The sequence below is a fragment of the Micromesistius poutassou genome (genome assembly GCF_964030765.1).
Source record: "Micromesistius poutassou genome assembly, chromosome: 23".
Lineage (NCBI taxonomy): Eukaryota > Metazoa > Chordata > Actinopteri > Gadiformes > Gadidae > Micromesistius > Micromesistius poutassou.
The window spans coordinates 9219974-9239010 of NC_140293.1; the positions used below are offsets into that span (position 1 = coordinate 9219974).

The window sequence follows — 19037 nt, forward strand, 5'->3', positions numbered from 1 at the left end:
GTGACCACGGCCTTGTCCAGCATTGGTTTATCGGCTTCTTAAAGGCTGTCCTCCACACTCCACACACAAATAAAGGAGAAGGGAAATGGGATTTTAAAATAAATAGGTGTCAATCCAGGGCCAGTTATGAGCATCAGATAGGCGGCTTTTCTTAAGACCTCTAATTAAATAACTTATTTGTCAAAGAGAAAGTTATGACTTTATACAAAATGAAGTGACCCCAGATTTAGCCCCCCCATTCTACCGTCTGCTGTCTGAGGTCTCTTCACCGTATTCTGTGGAAGATCAAAGCCTCTCTATTCTAACGCCTACTGCAGTCCACCCTTAGCTTCTAAAACAATGTATACAACACATATATGAAAGGGCCAAATGCCAAACAAAGCGCTACCAAATTAACATACATTCAAAAATACAAGAATGAATGAGAATATTAACATTATATATATATATATATGTTATATAAAATTATATAACAATATTAACCCTAGTCATTTCCACAATGACTGAGTGAAATCACTCAGTCATTGTGGAAATGACAGAATATCAGAATAATTGGATGGTTTGAAATGTTTTTCTTGAAACAATATTTCAGTAAATGACTTTATCCTTAGCAGTTTTAAGAATACCGGATCCTTCAGCCTTCATTTTCCCTCTGAAGGTTGATAAAGCCCTGGACAGTACCCTCCATAGTGGACTTCACTTTCCCTCTGAAAGTTGATAAAGCCCTGGACAGTACCCTCCATAGTGGACTTCACTTTCCCTCTGAAGGTTGATGAAGCCCTGGACAGTACCCTCCATAGTGGACTTCCAAGTTATCTGGAGATATCTTATATCTCAGAAATGGAAGAGAAGAGAGAAGCCGTTGAAAGATATAAAAAAGTATTATTTTTAATATTGCCATTGAAGTATGAACAGCTTGTTTAGAAAGGTCAGGGTGGATTCATAACCACGTCCCTCCTTCAGCTTCTAGAAACGGTACATCCATAATAACAGGGGGATAAAAACATGGTAATAACATCCACCAAACAGTACCTGAGAAAGTAAAAGTCATGTTCAAATCATACATCAATGACTAATAAAAACATTCTGATTTTCATGTTTCACGTTTTTCGTACGTCAATAATCAGCGATTTGTCATTATTGTTTCTTCATCTTCTGAAACACAGATGTCCCCCTTTGACTGAGAACAAAACAATGTGAACAATCACATTGAAAGGCAGTTGGATATCAACGGTGAGTTGGGGTTTAAAGTGGTCTCTTACTAGAGTTTACACTGGCCACATCACTTCCTCCTGCCTGACGGCGCTCATAAAACACACAATGAACACCATAAAGGTGAGACGCTTTAACAGCGATAGTGGCACAACAATGATCAATTAGTTGGATTGTTTTTCCCGGGTGACTTGATAAGACATTTAGGCTAATCAAATAAAGTACAAATAAATGATTATATGAAAATGAATAAAATACATATAATCAAAAATAGATATATTTAAAAGAACAACCGCCATAATAAGTCGATATAGCAACCGTTTTTTCAAAAATCTCAGACGCAACCTATTACTAGGAAATACGGCCACCATAAGAAAATCAATTCTTTATTCTATTTTATCATGAAATGCTAAGTGCCAAAATTTTGCACAAAATACATGAAATATCAAAAAACCAATCGAAAACCAACAGAGAACATAACATTAGTGATGTTACTGATAAACTGATAAATAAACATTTTATGACGGCTGCTCGTGTTAAACCATATGATGGCCCATCACAGCTTCTCTCCAACCCAGCTCGCTCAGACTGGTGTAGAACAGAGTATTATGTATCACACATCTAGTGTCTTTCACAACACAAAAGGTCTGCATTTTGTACAACATGTTGTGTATTTTACCAAGGCCTTACAACCAGTCAGACCCAAGTATTTTCCAGAACAAAATCAAGCCTTACCCCAGATTTCAAAAACAAAACCAAACAGATACTAGAATGTTGTCTTCAGACGGACACACTGGGAACGGAATCACAGGAAACTCCTTCAACATCAACAGACAGGAACAGCACACCTCAAAAGGGTACAAAAAGGATCTGCATTTTAAAAAGTGCACTTTGAAGTTACCTAGAAAAGAAAGGAAAGACCATATTTGGAACGAGTAAAAACACAAGCCTTTAATGTCAAAATGTGACATTAAATGACAAAATGTGTTGTTACAATAGAGGAAGTGACTGAGGCCACATGAACAGCCAGCTGTTTCTCTCTGGTGATTCAACAGATTGAGCAATAGCGGTTAGCTGTACAGTAAGCCTCTTGCTTACTTTACAGGCAATGACGTGTTCTTACATTAGTGTTCAACCTCGCCCACTACCTTGGCAATAACAAAGTTTGGGGAAATTATCTTCCTTCCATTTCCTCAAAGTTTATACGTTGTCGTCCAACTGACACAGAGACAAAAGAGAAAGACTGACAGGTTCCAGAGGCATACGAGCAGCCAGACCTCTGCACCAATCAGAGCACTCGGACCCTTCAACCCCCCGACGAGAGACCTGGGGTTGACTGGCTGGTCTAGGAGTAGAGGGGAGGTGGGACGCCCACCCTGTAGTGTCCTCCTCCCGGGGAACGTGTCCCAGACATGTGGTCACATGACTGGGGAGTCTAGGAGGGAGGGGGGGGTTTGAAGGAGCCCACGGGCAACCGGAGCACGGGTCCCACGTAGAAAAATAAATGGAGGCATCCCAACACTGTAGACAATAAATAAAGGCACCAGGGTTCAATGTTCCGATTGTCCTCGTATCAAGCTCCCAGTTCACCCACCTGAGGAGACAACCAGCCGCGCAAAACCAGCCGCACAAAACCAGTCACACAAAACCAGTCGCACACAAAGCAGGATAAGGAACAGGATGAAAGAACGATACACAGAAGTCACCATTCATACGTCCCTTGGTTCTTAAGTCACGGTTCATACGTCCCTCGGTTCTTAAGTCACGGTTCAGTATGTTTTTCGGTACAGCAGTTTTTATTATTTTATTTTTATTAAACAATTGGATTTTGATTTGATTTATTCAATTGTATCAAACAAATGCCTAACACAAATGAAAAGACATAAAATACAATTGAGGATAAAAACACAATCAAGTCCAGGACTTATTTCCACTGTGGTCCTCAACACAAAACATCAGGACAGACGAGACGCTCACAGAGTGTCACAGAGTGTCACAGAGTGTGATAATCAATAAAAACTTTCAGTACGTACCGAAATGAAACGTGCATCGAACCGTTACTGTGTGTTCACACCAAACACGACACGACTCCACACACACACACACACACACACACACACACACACACACACACACACACACACACACACACACACACACACACACACACACACACACACACACAGTGACACACACACACACACAGTGACTCATGTGTCTCAGGCCCGGAGACACGGGACAGATGGCCGTGTTTAGGCCAGAGGCTATAGCTCCACCCCCGCTCCAGGGTTGAGATCCACAGCAGAGGGGGTTTGGATCTGGACAGAACGTCTCCAGACTGGGGTTTGAACAAACCATGTCTGACGGACCTCGGCTACACCATTCCCCAGTATCCTGCCACTACTAAGGAGGACTGTTTGGTAGATTGTGTCTAAAGAAACGCACACTTTGTAAGATCAAGTTAGTCGCTTTCTAACTGCAATGGTCAACCTCACAAGACCAGCATACTTATAGCATTTCTCTAAAAGAAAGGTCATCTTTATAAGGTTGTGAAACGTTTCAGCTTGTGTGTGCAGCCCAGACAGGCCTCCCCCTCCTCACGGGCCCACAGGCCCCTCGTGACCATAGTCCTCCTGGTGAAGGGGCTGCTAGGGCTGGGATGCTCACCCTGGAACCGTGGCCCCAATCCCTGTTTTTAAGACTCATTTTGGAAGTGATATTAGCCATATTTGACCCTAATGAACTCGAGAATCATTGTTTCGTTATCATCCGTTGATTGGAGAGGGAGTAGGAGGCTCATGTGTGCCCACATGGACATAGTGGGCCATCATGACCTTCATCAGCCTGCCTGAGCCTGGCCACTCAACACTCAACACTCCAAACTAAAACAATGACGACTGCTAAGCCTCATTACACCCAGCTGATGGTATCAGCGGCCTGAGACCTCGCTTCCATTAGCGTAGAGCAGGCTTACAGGCCAGGGGCTTACAGGCCCAGGGCTAACAGGCCAGGGGCTAACAGGCCAGGGGCTTACAGGCCCGGGGCTAACAGGCCCGGGGCTAACAGGCCAGGGGCTAACAGGCCAGGGGCTTACAGGCCAGGGGCTAACAGGCCAGGGGCTAACAGGCCCGGGGCTTACAGGCCCGGGGCTATGGGCTATCTGCCGCTCCGCGCAGCGCTTGACCAGACGTGGGCGTGTCTGCGGACGACAACACCAGGTGGGTGGCAGCGAGCGTGTGAGGACGTAGCGGACTGGCTTTGTGACCAGGGGCTGGTTCTACCTTATCCACCCCCGCCGGAGCACACAGGAGAACAGCCGGCTCACTGGCTGACAAGCAGGAGCCAGTCGGGAGGGTCCGAGATGAGGAACCACCTGGGCTGGAGGGAGGACAACCCGGGTACAATGCCCCCCGTTGTCACGCCCCGGACGGCATCAAACACGAGCAGAGATGTCAACAGTGAACCCGCCCAGAATACTTTGGACCGGTTTACGCATGGCGGCCTGTCGGTTAAGCTGCATGTACCTAGTGGCCTCCCTAGTGGTCTGAGGTAGGCAGCCCCGCGTGACCACCACTTCAGTTTAGTAGTACTACTAGCACTGTACCACGTTGAGAACAGTTTAGTAGTACTACTAGCACTGTACCACGTTGAGAACAGTTTAGTAGTACTACTAGCACTGTACCACGTTGAGAACAGTTTAGTAGTGCTACTAGCACTGTACCACGTTGAGAACAGTTTAGTAGTACTACTAGCACTGTACCACACTGAGAACAGTTTAGTAGTGCTACTAGCACTGTACCACATTGAGAACAGTTTAGTAGTACTACTAGCACTGTACCACGTTGAGAACGCCACTTTCTTGTATTTCACATCATTTTTCAAATGAAATAACTGGTGGAGAAATGAAGGCCACACACTCATGAACAGGACAAGAGAAGCAGAGACGCGTGTTGACAATGAGCCTCACCTGAGTGTTGAACGTGAGGTGAGGGAGCAGTCAGCAGTCAGCAGTGATGCTCACACTGGTTCAAAAACATCTAACTATCAAAGCCTGCAACCTAAAAGCCGTCTATTCCTTCCAAATATGATCTTTGGTCTCGGGTAGGTGTGAAACCGGAGTTCCCCTTTAGAAACGCCAGGTAATGGACGCCAACCCCCGACGACACCGTGGCTGGTTTGGGGCATACCACAGTGAGTAACGCTACTTACTTTAAAAGGGGCACTAGCTCCACGTGGTGGAAGCATCGTCTCAGCAGCGGTCTCATTAGCCTCTCTGCAGGTCAACTACAGCCCTGAGGCTTGTTCTTCTGGTTTCTGATGTGGCTTTAGGACAGCGGATGCCCCCCCCCGGTCTCTGTGGCCGTTAAACAGCCACAGACCTGCTTCCCATCGCTGCTCCTTTGGCGCCCTGGGTTCAACGGTAGCTTGTGATTCTTGTGCCAGCGGTCGCCAGTGGTAAAGCAGACCGTGGTAGACCGCTGAACGGGCGTACATTAAGGCCATAAGGGAGGCTTTGGCCAACAATAGTCTGGTCGGACTAAACGCTGATCTCCCTTTTCGTCCACACACACACACTCAGCAGTTCACAGTGAATACATACCGACGGTGAGTTCAGGCCACTTTGTGGACGTTGTGATTGGTCAGGAGAAGCCCTCGCTGTCCTCGTGGCTGACCGCGTGCAGCGGGATGAGGCTCTCACACTGCTCACTGTCTCCGGGTAACCTGAGGAAGGCTTATCGTCACGCACGCCAGCTTGACAACAATGGTCACAGTAATCATCCGTCTCTGGGAGGTAGCAGACGTCCGCAGAGCGCGTGCAGCGCTGCCGCTCAGGGCAGCCAGCCAAGCAGGACGTCTGATAACAGCACCAAATAATGAAGGCCGTGAGCCTTAAATGAAATCTATTGTCCTTGGTACAATGTGTACCAAGGACAGTGTGTGTACCAAGGACAGTGTGTGTGTGTGTGTGTGTGTGTGTGTGTGTGTGTGTGTGTGTGTGTGTGTGTGTGTGTGTGTGTGTGTGTGTGTGTGTTAGGGATGTCACGAGAACCGTTACTTCGGTACCAAGTCGATGCTACGATTCTAAAAACGTGCCGGTACTCGTTTCTCTACAGTACCACAGGAACCGGGGATGCAATTCCTCCGGACGTGACACGGGCAGCGTATACAGCTCCAAGTGTTTAGTCTGCCGTTAAATGCCAAAGGAACACGGAAGATGCCAACTGCTCTGCAGCGAGTGCGACAGCTCCGCCTCGACTCGGCGGAAAAAAGAATAGTTAGAGTCGTGTCTGGAAGTACGCTGCGCGACTGTTTCAGACGGGAACCTTTTTAATGTTGTGCTTCTAAACCCGCATGGTACGACTGCGTGCGGCATCACTTAGCTGATGTTGTTTTGATTGAAGATCGGCAGGTTGTAGTGGGTGCGGCGGTGAATGAACGTGTGTGCGTGTGTGTGTGTGTGTGTGTGTGTGTGTGTGTGTGTGTGTGTGTGTGTGTGTGTGTGTGTGTGTGTGTGTGTGTGTGTGTGTGTGTGTGTGTGCGAGCGTATGCGATTTCAAAGTAACAAACCAACTCAAAGCCGATGAATGCATCCAAAACTATTCGTTCAAAAACAAAAAAACAAATCAAAAACAGCGTCGCCTATTCGCTTCAAATACTTTTTCTTTTCAAAACTTGGGAATTAATCCAGCGTGGTACAGAGCGGTTGAAAACAATATTGGCGTCTCCTGTGGCTGCCCTGCCACCTGCGTTATATTACTTAATATTAGGGTGGAAGTTATGTTTTAAACCCCGCCATGCACGCAAGTGTAAACACGAGCAGCATAGCTGCATTTATTTTATTATTATTTTATTATTATTTTTAACTATTTATTTTGAATTAGTCATTGAAGGCTACATGCCAGTGCCACTGTTTCTGTAATGTTCAAATGTTTTTAATAAAAATAAATGAGTATGTTGAAGTACATTGGATTTATTGTTTTAGTTTTTGACCGTGGTATCAAATTGGGTATCGAGAACCGTGGAATTCTGGTATTGGTATCAACTACTGGTATCGCGACGTGTGTGTGTGTGTGTGTGTGTGTGTGTGTGTGTGTGTGTGTGTGTGTGTGTGTGTGTGTGTGTGTGTGTGTGTGTGTGTGTCTGTGTTGATCCATTGCAAGAGTAAACCATGAAGTGAACCCAAAATCCTAAACCAGTCTTTTTACAATGTGTCGTTATGCTGGCTATGCACACCATTTATAAACAAACAGTTCCTCTAGCGCATTCAGTCGATAATGAGCTAATCATGCAGACCTAAGCGTGGCCCACGGTGTCAAGGCCTCGCCCTGCAGCACCAGCAGTAAAACGCAGAGCAAGGGCTACCCGCAATGTTTACAACTTCTCGGGGGGTGAATTTGCCGATGCGCGCAAAGCGTCGACCAATCGCAACAGAGTGGGCTACTCAGGAGGGGGGCCGAAGTCACATGATTCAGTTTTTGAAAGACAGAGTTGTGTCTCCTAGCAGTTGTGTGTCTCCTAGCCGTTGTGTGTCTCCTAGCAGTTGTGTGTCTCCTAGCGGTTGTGCGTCTCCTAGCGGTTGTGTGTCTCCTAGCCGTTGTGTGTCTCCTAGCCGTTGTGTGTCTCCTAGCCGTTGTGTGTCTCCTAGCGGTTGTGTGTCTCCTAGCCGTTGTGTGTCTCCTAGCCGTTGTGTGTCTCCTAGCGGTTGTGTCTCCTAGCGGTTGTGTCTCCTAGTGGTTGTGTGTCTCCTAGCCGTTGTGTGTCTCCTAGCCGTTGTGCGTCTCCTAGCCGTTGTGTGTCTCCTAGCCGTTGTGCGTCTCCTAGCCGTTGTGTGTCTCCTAGCCGTTGTGTGTCTCCTAGCGGTTGTGTGTCTCCTAGCGGCCTAGCGGTTGTGTGTCTCCTAGCCGTTGTGTGTCTCCTACCCGTTGTGTGTCTCCTAGCCGTTGTGTGTCTCCTAGCCGTTGCGTCTCCTAGCCGTTGTGTGTCTCCTAGCCGTTGTGTCTCCTAGCGGTTGTGTGTCTCCTAGCCGTTGTGTGTCTCCTAGCGGTTGTGTGTCTCCTAGCCGTTTCCATACCTGTGGATCCGGGGCTTGCGGCAGATGAAGGCGAACAGCCTCCTCAGCCCCACCATCACGGGGTCCCAGTTGTTGTAGTGGCACAGCAGGGTGGCTATGAAGAAGGACAGGAACACGGGGACCGCCCCCATGAAGAACAGCCAGGAGAAGCGCACCTGTTGGGAGAGGGGGAGGAAGGAGGGGGGAGGAGGGGGGGGGCGTTTAGAAGAGCCTTGTATCCAACCTTACTCACGGTGGGGACATCAGAGACACTGGGTTTGGTTTGAACCCTGGACCTTCTGGCTGTGAGTCCACCATGAAACACGGAGACCCTTTCTGAACGACGTGACGACCCTAAACTGCTCTCATCGTTTCCTGCCCTCTGGTGCGCCGCTTTCCCCAGGAGAGCCGCTAGTGCATCCAGAGCGTCTGCTGTTCTTATCCTCAGAGCCCCAGAGCCCCTCGGATTCACTCACACGTCAGCCTGCCTGAGGGTCAGTGACCCCCAGAGGGTAGGGTCTGGAGGGTCACAGTGACCCCCAGAGGGTAGGGTCTGGAGGGTCACAGTGACCCCCAGAGGGTAGGGTCTGGAGGGTCACAGTGACCCCAGAGGGTAGGGTCTGGAGGGTCACAGTGACCCCTAGAGGGTAGGGTCTGGAGGGTCAGTGACCCCCAGAGGGTAGGGTCTGGAGGGTCACTGACCCCCAGAGGGTAGGGTCTGGAGGGTCACAGTGAGATGTAGAGTGTGTAGAAGGCGATCACCTTCTGCATGCAGATGTCGGCCAGGATGGAGAGCGGGATGGTGAGGCTGAGGGCCAGGGTCCCCACGAGTGACGAGGTGAGGAAACAGCCCCTGATTGGATCAACAGCACAGCGTCAACCACCAATAAGGAAACCCAGAATAGAATAATTACCGTCACCATCGCCCGATATTAATATGTACCTTCAAATCGGCCGGGCAATCCTTAAATCTTATGTTTGAGAATCAAAATGGGATCTTACATATTGAAACGTGTTGGAAGGTAAGCAGTAAATATTGTTTGAGTATTCATCGCAAGAAATGTTCACTTTGAGCAGAACAACAAAGAGACAAAGCGCAGCCACCGCTGAGGTTGTGTGTGGCGCGCGGCTCGTACCACAGCCACAGGAACTCGGAGAGGACCGTCCCCACCAGGCCGTTGATCAGGATGTAGGTCCACACCAGCTGGCCGGGCAGCTCGAAGGACTCGAAGCCCGTGTAGTGCAGCAGCAGGAAGCCGGGCCACAGCAGCAGCAGGTTGAACAGCCCCACGAACCCTGGGCACAGCGGGGCGCGTTACTACAACACTGACCTGTGGCCGTCGACCGTGCAGGCCGATCTGATGCATTGTAATGTGGAACGTATATGTCAGCAATAGATCATGACAGGCTCCTCCGCTGCGCGTTGGGACGGACAACGACCCTTCACTGTGGTATAATGAGCGTATACCACTGACTGAAGTGATCTATTGCTTTTATAAAATGGTTACGTAAGTGTGGCAAAATGAAAGTCATAGACACCCTCAATTTTGAAAAAGCGAGAAAGTCGGAAAAGCATTTTTTTTAACTAATACAGAAAAGTAGTCCCTCCTGGCTGCCTGCAAAGTGTAAGGCGGTTGCTATGCAACACACTGTAGCGTCCTTCAGAGAGAAGGCTAGGCTAGAGACGGTAGCTTGGTTCGCCGACAATTTATCCTACTAACGAGTTCTCGATAGAAGGCTAAATTGCCGGCGACCGTGTGCCTATTGCTTTACAACATTTCCACCCTCTCCAGCAATCAACACGTTTTTAGGCTTCAGTGAACTATGCTATCGCTTTTATATATAAATAAACAACAGTTCAAGTTAGGCGCAGAGTGATACTGAACTCTGTAAACTGAACGGGCGTCATAGCTGTGTGTATACGCTCAATATACAACAGTTGGGAACCAATCAGATCGCTTGATTTAAGCCACCCATTTTATAAAGCCCTACAAACCCTATTAGAAACAATACATAGGGGCTTTTAATGTGTAGCAAAGAGGAAGTTGGGCCAACAGACCCACAAACCCTAGGAGAGACAATACAGGGGGGCCACAGTCCTACAAACCGTATTAGAGATAATACATTGTGGCTTTTATTGTGTAGACCCCTGCATCAATACAGGGGAGCTTTTAATGTGGAGACGTTGTACTGTTAGCATGTCCACCCAGGCTTTAAACCAATGACAGAACAGGGTCCTGCTCTGCTCAGCGGTCCCCTGGCTGATGAACCCGCCTACCGAAGAACATGGGGATGTCCAGCTTGTCCTCACGGTCCACTCTCCTCTTGATCATCACGATGTACACCGCGTACAGAGCGGCCCCGGCCAGAGACCACAGGGAGCCTGCACACACACACACACACACACACACACACACACACACACACACACACACACACACACACACACACACACACACACACACACACACACACACACACACACACACAGCTGTAAAGACAGATGGTGTGCAGACCCAGCGTAACCACACACTGAATAGTAAAAGATGTGTTAAGGAATAAGGGTTCACTTCATGGGTTACTGTTGCAATCGATCGACACACACACACACACACACACACACACACACACAGACACACACAGACAGACAGACAGACACACACAGACACACACACACACACAGTTCTGGTGACCGTTTCCCTTGAGGCCCCGGTGCAGGCGCAGAGGACATGTTAAGGGTTATTATCTGGACCTATGCCATGGGGTGCCGTCTCCATGGTTACCTATGATGCCGTTCCCGTCGGGGATATCCATGCTGGAGAGGCTGACCAGGGCCACGCCCCCCATGCTACACAGAGAGGACCACAGCATTACTGAGGACTCAACCCACTTACACATAGAAAGGACAACGCCACATTAAAAGATTCAATCTTTGACTCATCTTATTTAAAAAAAACATTTTCTATACACTTCATTGTCTAGGTTCATAGGACATATCGGATAAATAATGTTTTTACCCCCATTCATAGACAGATGACAACGAGGGTACGTAAAACATAGAGTAGAACCTGAATCCTCATGTCATTATAGAGTAGAACCTGAATCCTCATGTCATTATAGAGTACAACCTGAATCCTCATGTCATTATAGAGTACAACCTGAATCCTCATGTCATTACAGAGTACAACCTGAATCCTCATGTCATTACAGAGTACAACCTGAATCCTCATGTCATTATAGAGTACAACCTGAATCCTCATGTCATTATAGAGTACAACCTGAATCCTCATGTCATTATAGAGTACAACCTGAATCCTCATGTCATTAGTACAACCTGAATCCTCATGTCATTATAGAGTACAACCTGAATCCTCATGTCATTACAGAGTACAACCTGAATCCTCATGTCATTATAGAGTACAACCTGAATCCTCATGTCATTATAGAGTACAACCTGAATCCTCATGTCATTATAGAGTACAACCTGAATCCTCATGTCATTATAGAGTACAACCTGAATCCTCATGTCATTATAGAGTACAACCTGAATCCTCATGTCATGACAGAGTACAACCTGAATCCTCATGTCATTATAGAGTACAACCTGAATCCTCATGTCATTATAGAGTACAACCTGAATCCTCATGTCATTACAGAGTACAACCTGAATCCTCATGTCATGACAGAGTACAACCTGAATCCTCATGTCATTACAGAGTACAACCTGAATCCTCATGTCATTACAGAGTACAACCTGAATCCTCATGTCATTATAGAGTACAACCTGAATCCTCATGTCATGACAGAGTACAACCTGAATCCTCATGTCATGACAGGGTATATAGTAGAGTCATTAACATAGAGTGTGTAACGGTACCTCAGGGCCACGGCTAACAGTTTGGACAGGGTGAAGCGGTCGCTGCTGTTACTGGGGAAGATGGCGGCCAGGATGAGCGTAAACAGACCTGGGGGGGCGGCAGGAGTTGGGAATAAGGACAGGGGTGCAGATACAAGCTCTTCATTTACAGCTCAGACAGAGGGAATCTCTGGATTACACTGAGGTGGACCACATACATACGTACATACGTACCTGAGGATGGCTAAATGAGGGCTAAATGTGGCAAAATGCAGAAAAAGTTGGCATATTTCATACTTTTTAGTAGACAGTTCCGGTTCTGTGTGATCCTTTTAAATCCCATCAAATGTCTCCGTTAACCTTGTGTGTACCATATCCATATCTTCACAAGCATTACATGAAACACATGAAATAAACTGCAGTTTTCCCATTCCGTTTAATATAATCTCATATTCTTCCTCCTTTGTGGTGTAGGGGTTCATAGGTGCACAGACTGACCTGAGGTGGAGGACAGGATGTTGACGATGGCCACCTGTGTGTCTGACAGCGCCTCCTGGTACGACAGGTTGGCCAGGAACCACTGATGCAGAACACACACAGGAATGAGCTCAGCGTCTCGTGGCTGCACAGCGCTCACTGGCTCCAGAGACACATTCTGAAGGCTACGCCAACGCTGAAAACTGAGCCGAGTTGTTATCTGACTCACATTTCCCAGACTAATTAAACGAAAAATCCCTCAAAGTACATTGTGGTGACCATTTACAGCTCACGTTAAGAACAATCCTCTGGAATCCTATTTTCAGTCCTATAGTGTCTGTGTTGTAATGCTGCCAGATTCTATTTTCTTTTTTTTATATTTTAGATCCAATTTCTGAATGGTCTCATAATAACAAAAAAAAGTTTTATGAACCGCTTCCCAGAGCCAATAAAAGTCCTCAAAAAAACAAAAGCACAAAGTAATGTCTAACTATAGAATATGAAACTGGCCCCCCCTGCCCACCCCCCGCCCCCCGGGCCCCCTGGCCCCCCCGCCGGCCCCCGGCCCCCTACCACGAAGCAGAAGAAGAAGCTGATCTTGGCCACGTCGGGGACGGTGAGCTTGCCCACCGAGCGGAGCATGTTCTCGTGGTCCTTGGCGGCGGGGTAGGACATCCGGGACAGCTTGGCCTCCAGGGCTTGGGTGGAGGGCAGCTGACGGACCTCCATCACGTTACTGAAACGCACCCGCTGCTTTCTGGTGGCCGCTGGGAGGACAGAGTTAACCCCTTCAGTGCCCGATGGTTGGATCAGGGGAGAGACCTCGCTTTCACACGCAGTGGAACAGGCCTCATGGACTCATGATATAAACGGCCAAGAAAAGACGACTCACAGTGCACTGCACCGTTTTACCCAAAATCGGCGGTGTTTTACAAATGCTATGCTTGTTACACATATATTACAGTAGACAAATATGGTTTGTAGCTCTTCAATGTACAATGTGTTCTCCAAAATCTAGACACGGGGTTAGGAAAATATATATTGCTTCACCTTATTCCATTAAGGGCATTTTGCAGACACTTGTATCCAAAGCAACGGTTCATACACATCCACACCGACGGCGGAGTCAGCCCCTCAGGGCGACAGCCAGCGGGTCAGGAGCAGTCAGGGTGAGGCGTCTCGCTCAGGGACACCACCACACTCCGCTAGGAGGAGCCGGGGATCCAACCAGCAACCTTCAGGTTACCAGCCGACCCGCTGTACCTCCTGGGCTGAGCAGACCCTATGGGTATGACTACATCAGGTACTGACCAGACTGATCCAGACCGTTAGAGGAGGCTGAGGACGACGACTCCAGGGGCATCTCCTGGAACCTCACGGGAACGTAGAGCGGCTCGCTCTAAAACAGAAGAGAAGCGTGAGAGGTCTGGGGAGAGGTCTGACCACTGAGGGGTGGGGGGGGGGGGGGGGTCCGTGTTCTGACTCTCACCAGGGAGTGGGTCATGGTGCTCTCAGCCGTGCACGCGGCAAAGTACGCCTCGGCATCAGCAAACTGTGGACACACAGACATTGAGCAGCGTCAGCGTATCGTGTGGGAGGAAGGTGAACCGAGGACACGCCCAGTACACTGATAGTCCCGTGGTGTCCCAACGCGACACTTCAAAGCACTGACAGGTGAACCCTCCATCCAAGAAGCAAATCCAACGTTTATTTGTGGACCACTACAGCATCATCATCACCCCTTTTAATTTCTTCATGCATCATGGTTTGTAATTGATTGTCTTTTATGTTTACTTTGAGCACCGCTCAACAACCGCACGTTGGGCCTTTGGGGCCTATCTATTCAAACTATCTCCCCTCACCTCCCAATCTCATTGGATGTACCCCTTCCCAACGCCGCCACGTAACCTATCCTTCTTTGAACGTCATGTATACCAAATGAAGACCGTTAAACCTTTAATTTCCCCTATCTGGCGTTTCCTTTTTCTCAGCGCTGGTGCAGCAGCGCCCCCTTGTGGCGGCGGTGTGGTGTGCCAGGACTACTCACAAACGCCGTGTGGGGCCGCGGCAGGGAGCTGCTGCACTGCTGCCGCCACGGCCGCCACAGCAGGAAGCCCAGCAGGTAGAGCACGAACATGGACGTCTTGGTGAACGTGCTGAAGAAGGGCTTGTTGTACTCCTGCCGCCTGAAGATATACTGGAGAGCAGGGAGAGAAGAGCCGTCACCGGGCCGCCCCTCACACTTTATAGCTGCTTTCACATATGGACGTGCATCCGTCTGTTCTCCGTCTATTCTACGGAGGTGCCGTATGTGTGAATGACATATCCTGACGTTGGACCTCCTGAAAAAACATACTACCCCCACTTTAGTATGTTTTCCGGAGGAAATGCTAATTACCTTATATGTGAATGAGCAGTAGGATGTGGGTATTTCACACCATTTGAGTGGGCGTGTTGATGACGCTTCTGTCTACGTTTGCATCGTCATAAAGTGGCACCCGCACCCTAATCGATAATCAGCCTGTAACCATTCGCTGAATGGTTTAAAAAATATTTGAATGTGGCACTGCTTTTCAGAGTCATTCGTGGTGAACGCTAAATGATAGGTCTTATCGTAACCCTCAAAGTACGCATCATACAATAAATGACAATACATGAGTTCACAGCTGCACGCGTATATAGAAAATGTTTTTTTATTAATATGTTACACCTTTCCTGCTGTCGGCTCCCAGACCGTAGTCGAGGAGCACAGGAGGAACATTCTCTCGGGGGTAACAGCAGTGGGTCTGCTTATAGGTTTGAATATGGTCGGAATAACGCAGACTCGTTCATTACTTCACTAAACTGACACACGCTACCGCTCGCTCTCCTCACTCGTCCACTCACACACACAGCCATTCTCGCGCACACACATGTGCTAACTCTCGTTAACACTTATTATTGACAACAGTTAACTGAACATTATAGGGGCCCGTCCTTCCACTCCCTGTTTTCTCAGTTAAACACAGAAATCAACTACATTTGTCCAAGTGTTCGTTAGATGTGAAATGAAGCCAAAAAAGACGCTCTCTTCCTCCAGTAACGCAGTCGTTCGCGATGCCTTTCTTGTTCATCGTTTCTTCTATTTGTCTGTAACTCATGCTCCAATCTTTCATCGATCGATGCGGATGTTGTGGATGCAACGGAATATATGCATCGCTGCAGCAACATTTAACATGATCGCGATGAGTTCTGCCCGTTCTGCCTGTGCACTGTCTGCGGTCAAACCAAAACAAACCCGATCCCGCCTCTTGCGACCCTACGTCATATCCCGCCCCTTGCAAGCCCGCCCCCCTTAAGCAGCCGGAGATTCTACAGATGACTGAGCGACACCAATCTCCGCATATGGGGCATCAAGTGTGAATAAGTGTGAATGACCCTCACGGTCGAACCTCCTGCTCCACAAATGCGGAGAAAAGACGGAGGTCATATGTGAAAGCAGCTTATGTCATACCCAGTCTCTGTTCCCATTTACATTGAGGGCATTTAGCAGACTCTTATTAAAAGCCACTTAATACGTCCATTTGTCAGAAGAAAGAGAAACAACAATATATCACTGTCGGATCTGCAGCTGTTGGTAATGGGAGTGTGTGTTTGAGAGTGTGTTTGTGAGTGTGTGTTTGTGAGTGTGTGTTTGTGAGTGTGTGTTTGAGAGTGTGTGTTTGTGTGTTTGTGAGTGTTCAGTGTGTTAGTGTGTTTCAGTGTGTCAGTGTGTGTTCAGTGTGTTAGTGTGTGTTCAGTGTGTTAGTGTGTGTTCAGTGTGTCAGTGTGTGTTTAGTGTGTCAGTGTGTGTTTAGTGTGTCAGTGTGTTAGTGTGTGTTTCAGTGTGTTTAGTGTTTGTTCAGTGTGTGTTTTAGTGTGTGTGTGTGTGTGTGTGTGTGTGTGTGTGTGTGTGTGAGTGTGTGTTCTTACTGAGGTGAGCTCGGAGGAGGCCACCCAGAGGACGTCCACCAGCAGCAGGATGGCCACGCCCAGGGCCATGCGCCTCCGCTGGGCCGCAGAGGAGCTCTGGGAGCCCATCCGGTTCATGATGAACACCCACACCATCTGGACCTGCTACACACACACACACACACACACACACACACACACACACACACACACACACACACACACACACACACACACACAAACACACAAACACACAGACATGAACAGGCTGGCACACTCTCAGACACATAGAATAGCTTCATGTCTGATTGTCGGTGCTTTGGGGCATTCATGTAAGTATTGAGTAAACAAAGCACCAATAGGACAAATATTACGTTTAATAAACTGTTCTATTAATAGACTGATAGTTCTACAACATTTATAACAGCATCACACGTATAATTATAGTGCCATGTCAAAGTAAACTAATGAAATGAATATCAAAGTATGTTTCTTTGCCCTTGTCCGCTTACGTATAAAGCATGCATCTATCCAACCCACCATGGCCCCATACCAGTTTGAAGGAAGCAGGTTTATGTTCTCAAAGTTACGTTTAATTCAGCAACATGGAAAAGCATGTTAAAGTAGTACAATACCCAAACAAGTTGGTTAGAGGAGCATGATCATTATTATTATTACCATGATTATTATTTTGACAGTACCTTTCAACCCTTTAGAGAGGATTCTTTTTGGGGATATCTGTGGGACCTCGAGCCACACAGGACCCTTGTAGTAAAACAGAGAAGGACACAAGAGTACATATTCGGTCATACATCCTCCCATCATCTGGCTGCATGCCGACATGTGAACCAGAAGCTGCCTATGTACAGTAGTCTGCTCGTTTCTGCAGTGATTGTGTGTTGCAAAAACGCACACATGAAAGTGGTTTTAAATGATAATGTTAAAAAGATATGTCTACCATGTGAAAATAACTTCTGGTCATTTTTCTAACACTCATTGGAAATCCTGCAGCAGTCCAAAGTATGCATTAATCGTTAAGAGTCACCTGTAATGACATAGTGATAGTAAAACAGCACCAATAAAGTGACTTGTTGGCTAACACACACACACACACACACACACACACACACACACACACACACACACACACACACACACACACACACACACACACAGTATAGTTGTGTCGCTGCCTGTGTGATTCAACTGTGATGCAGAAAGTACGTTGTGTTTATAAACTTTGAACAAGGAAACGCACTAAACTAAATGCATGTAACCAACCAGCTCAAAACAATCTTTAAACAGCATAACGCTGCGTGTGGTTCTACTGGACGATAGCTACATGCTAATGGACAACATTGTTCCGTGATCAAGTAGACATTTACCTGAGCATCTGTAGATAGATATCTTATCGTATGCTTCGTTTTCTATCTTCTGGATTTATTTACCGATTGATTAATATAGCTGCAATTGTTGCAACGGAATTGTCGCCCCTCGACTGATAGTAAACATTAGCACATCAATCAGGTGACATCACTTAGCAGAAACACGGCATTCTGGGATATGTAGTTATCAGGTGACATCACTTAGCAGAAACACGGCATTCTGGGATATGTAGTTATCCTCAATCTCAAGATATGAATTCAATTCATTCATGCAAACTAGGTTTTCCCTTAAATACCATACAAATGTATTAAGTAATCGAACCTGGACACGTCGGTTGGACGGGAAATGTGTGTGAGGACATGAGGACTGTATCTTAAAAATGTAATAGAAACTTAAGTAAGTTAAAATATATATATATATATATATATATATATATATATATATAAAGCATTATACGTGCATGTATGCATATGCACATCAATCAATTGAATTTAGTATATAAACAAATGTCTATAAATAAAAATTGATCGGTTGAAGTAATGTGATTAAAAACATTTACCAAACTTGACCAATGCACACACTTTTCCACTAGAAGGCGGTATCACCAAAGATTGCTTTAACAGTTAGTCACCATCAATGTAATACCATAAAGCCATGCAGGGGCAGATGAGGTCAGTAACGTTATGTTGTTGTTATATTTATTAATAATAGTCTATGCATTGAATTACTGGGTCTTGTGTCCAATATCGTACATTGCCCCAAAACAAATCATTAGGCTGCACACATCTAGAGACTCTAAGTTCCTTTAGTTCATGAGGCTGTACATCTAGAGACTTGGAGCCTTTAGTCCAGGCTGTACATCTAGAGACTTGGAGCCTTTAGTTCATGAGGCTGTACATCTAGAGACTTGGAGCCTTTAGTTCAGGGTGTGCGTGTCAACTAGACGTGATACCAGTCCAGTCATCACCATGAGGGGCCGGGGAGCGCTGGTCTGGCCACCTCGTCTCTCTTATCTGCTGCCCAGCAGCCTTTGAAATAAACAAATTGGCTCAGACCAGTATTTGACTGTCAATGCTCCAGAGACAGCCTGTAAGGAAACAGCCTGTAGGAAACAGCCTGTAAGGA

General features: G+C 47.0%; 1 protein-coding gene across 1 annotated transcript; it reads right to left on the reverse strand.

Moving 5' to 3' along the window:
- Positions 1–902: 902 nt before the first annotated feature.
- On the reverse strand, positions 903–18042 carry LOC311368588 (solute carrier family 35 member F5-like). Its single transcript, XM_084487388.1, has 16 exons — positions 17912–18042; positions 17228–17291; positions 16548–16691; positions 14644–14793; positions 14086–14148; positions 13908–13995; positions 13170–13363; positions 12618–12699; positions 12141–12228; positions 11047–11111; positions 10542–10646; positions 9400–9559; positions 9026–9116; positions 8285–8439; positions 5813–5934; positions 903–2806 (listed from the first exon to the last, which is right to left on the reverse strand). Exons 3-15 carry the CDS (start codon positions 16680–16682, stop codon positions 5853–5855), a joined length of 1458 nt encoding a protein of 485 aa, XP_084343514.1. The 5' UTR covers positions 16683–16691; positions 17228–17291; positions 17912–18042; the 3' UTR covers positions 903–2806; positions 5813–5852.
- Positions 18043–19037: the final 995 nt, after the last annotated feature.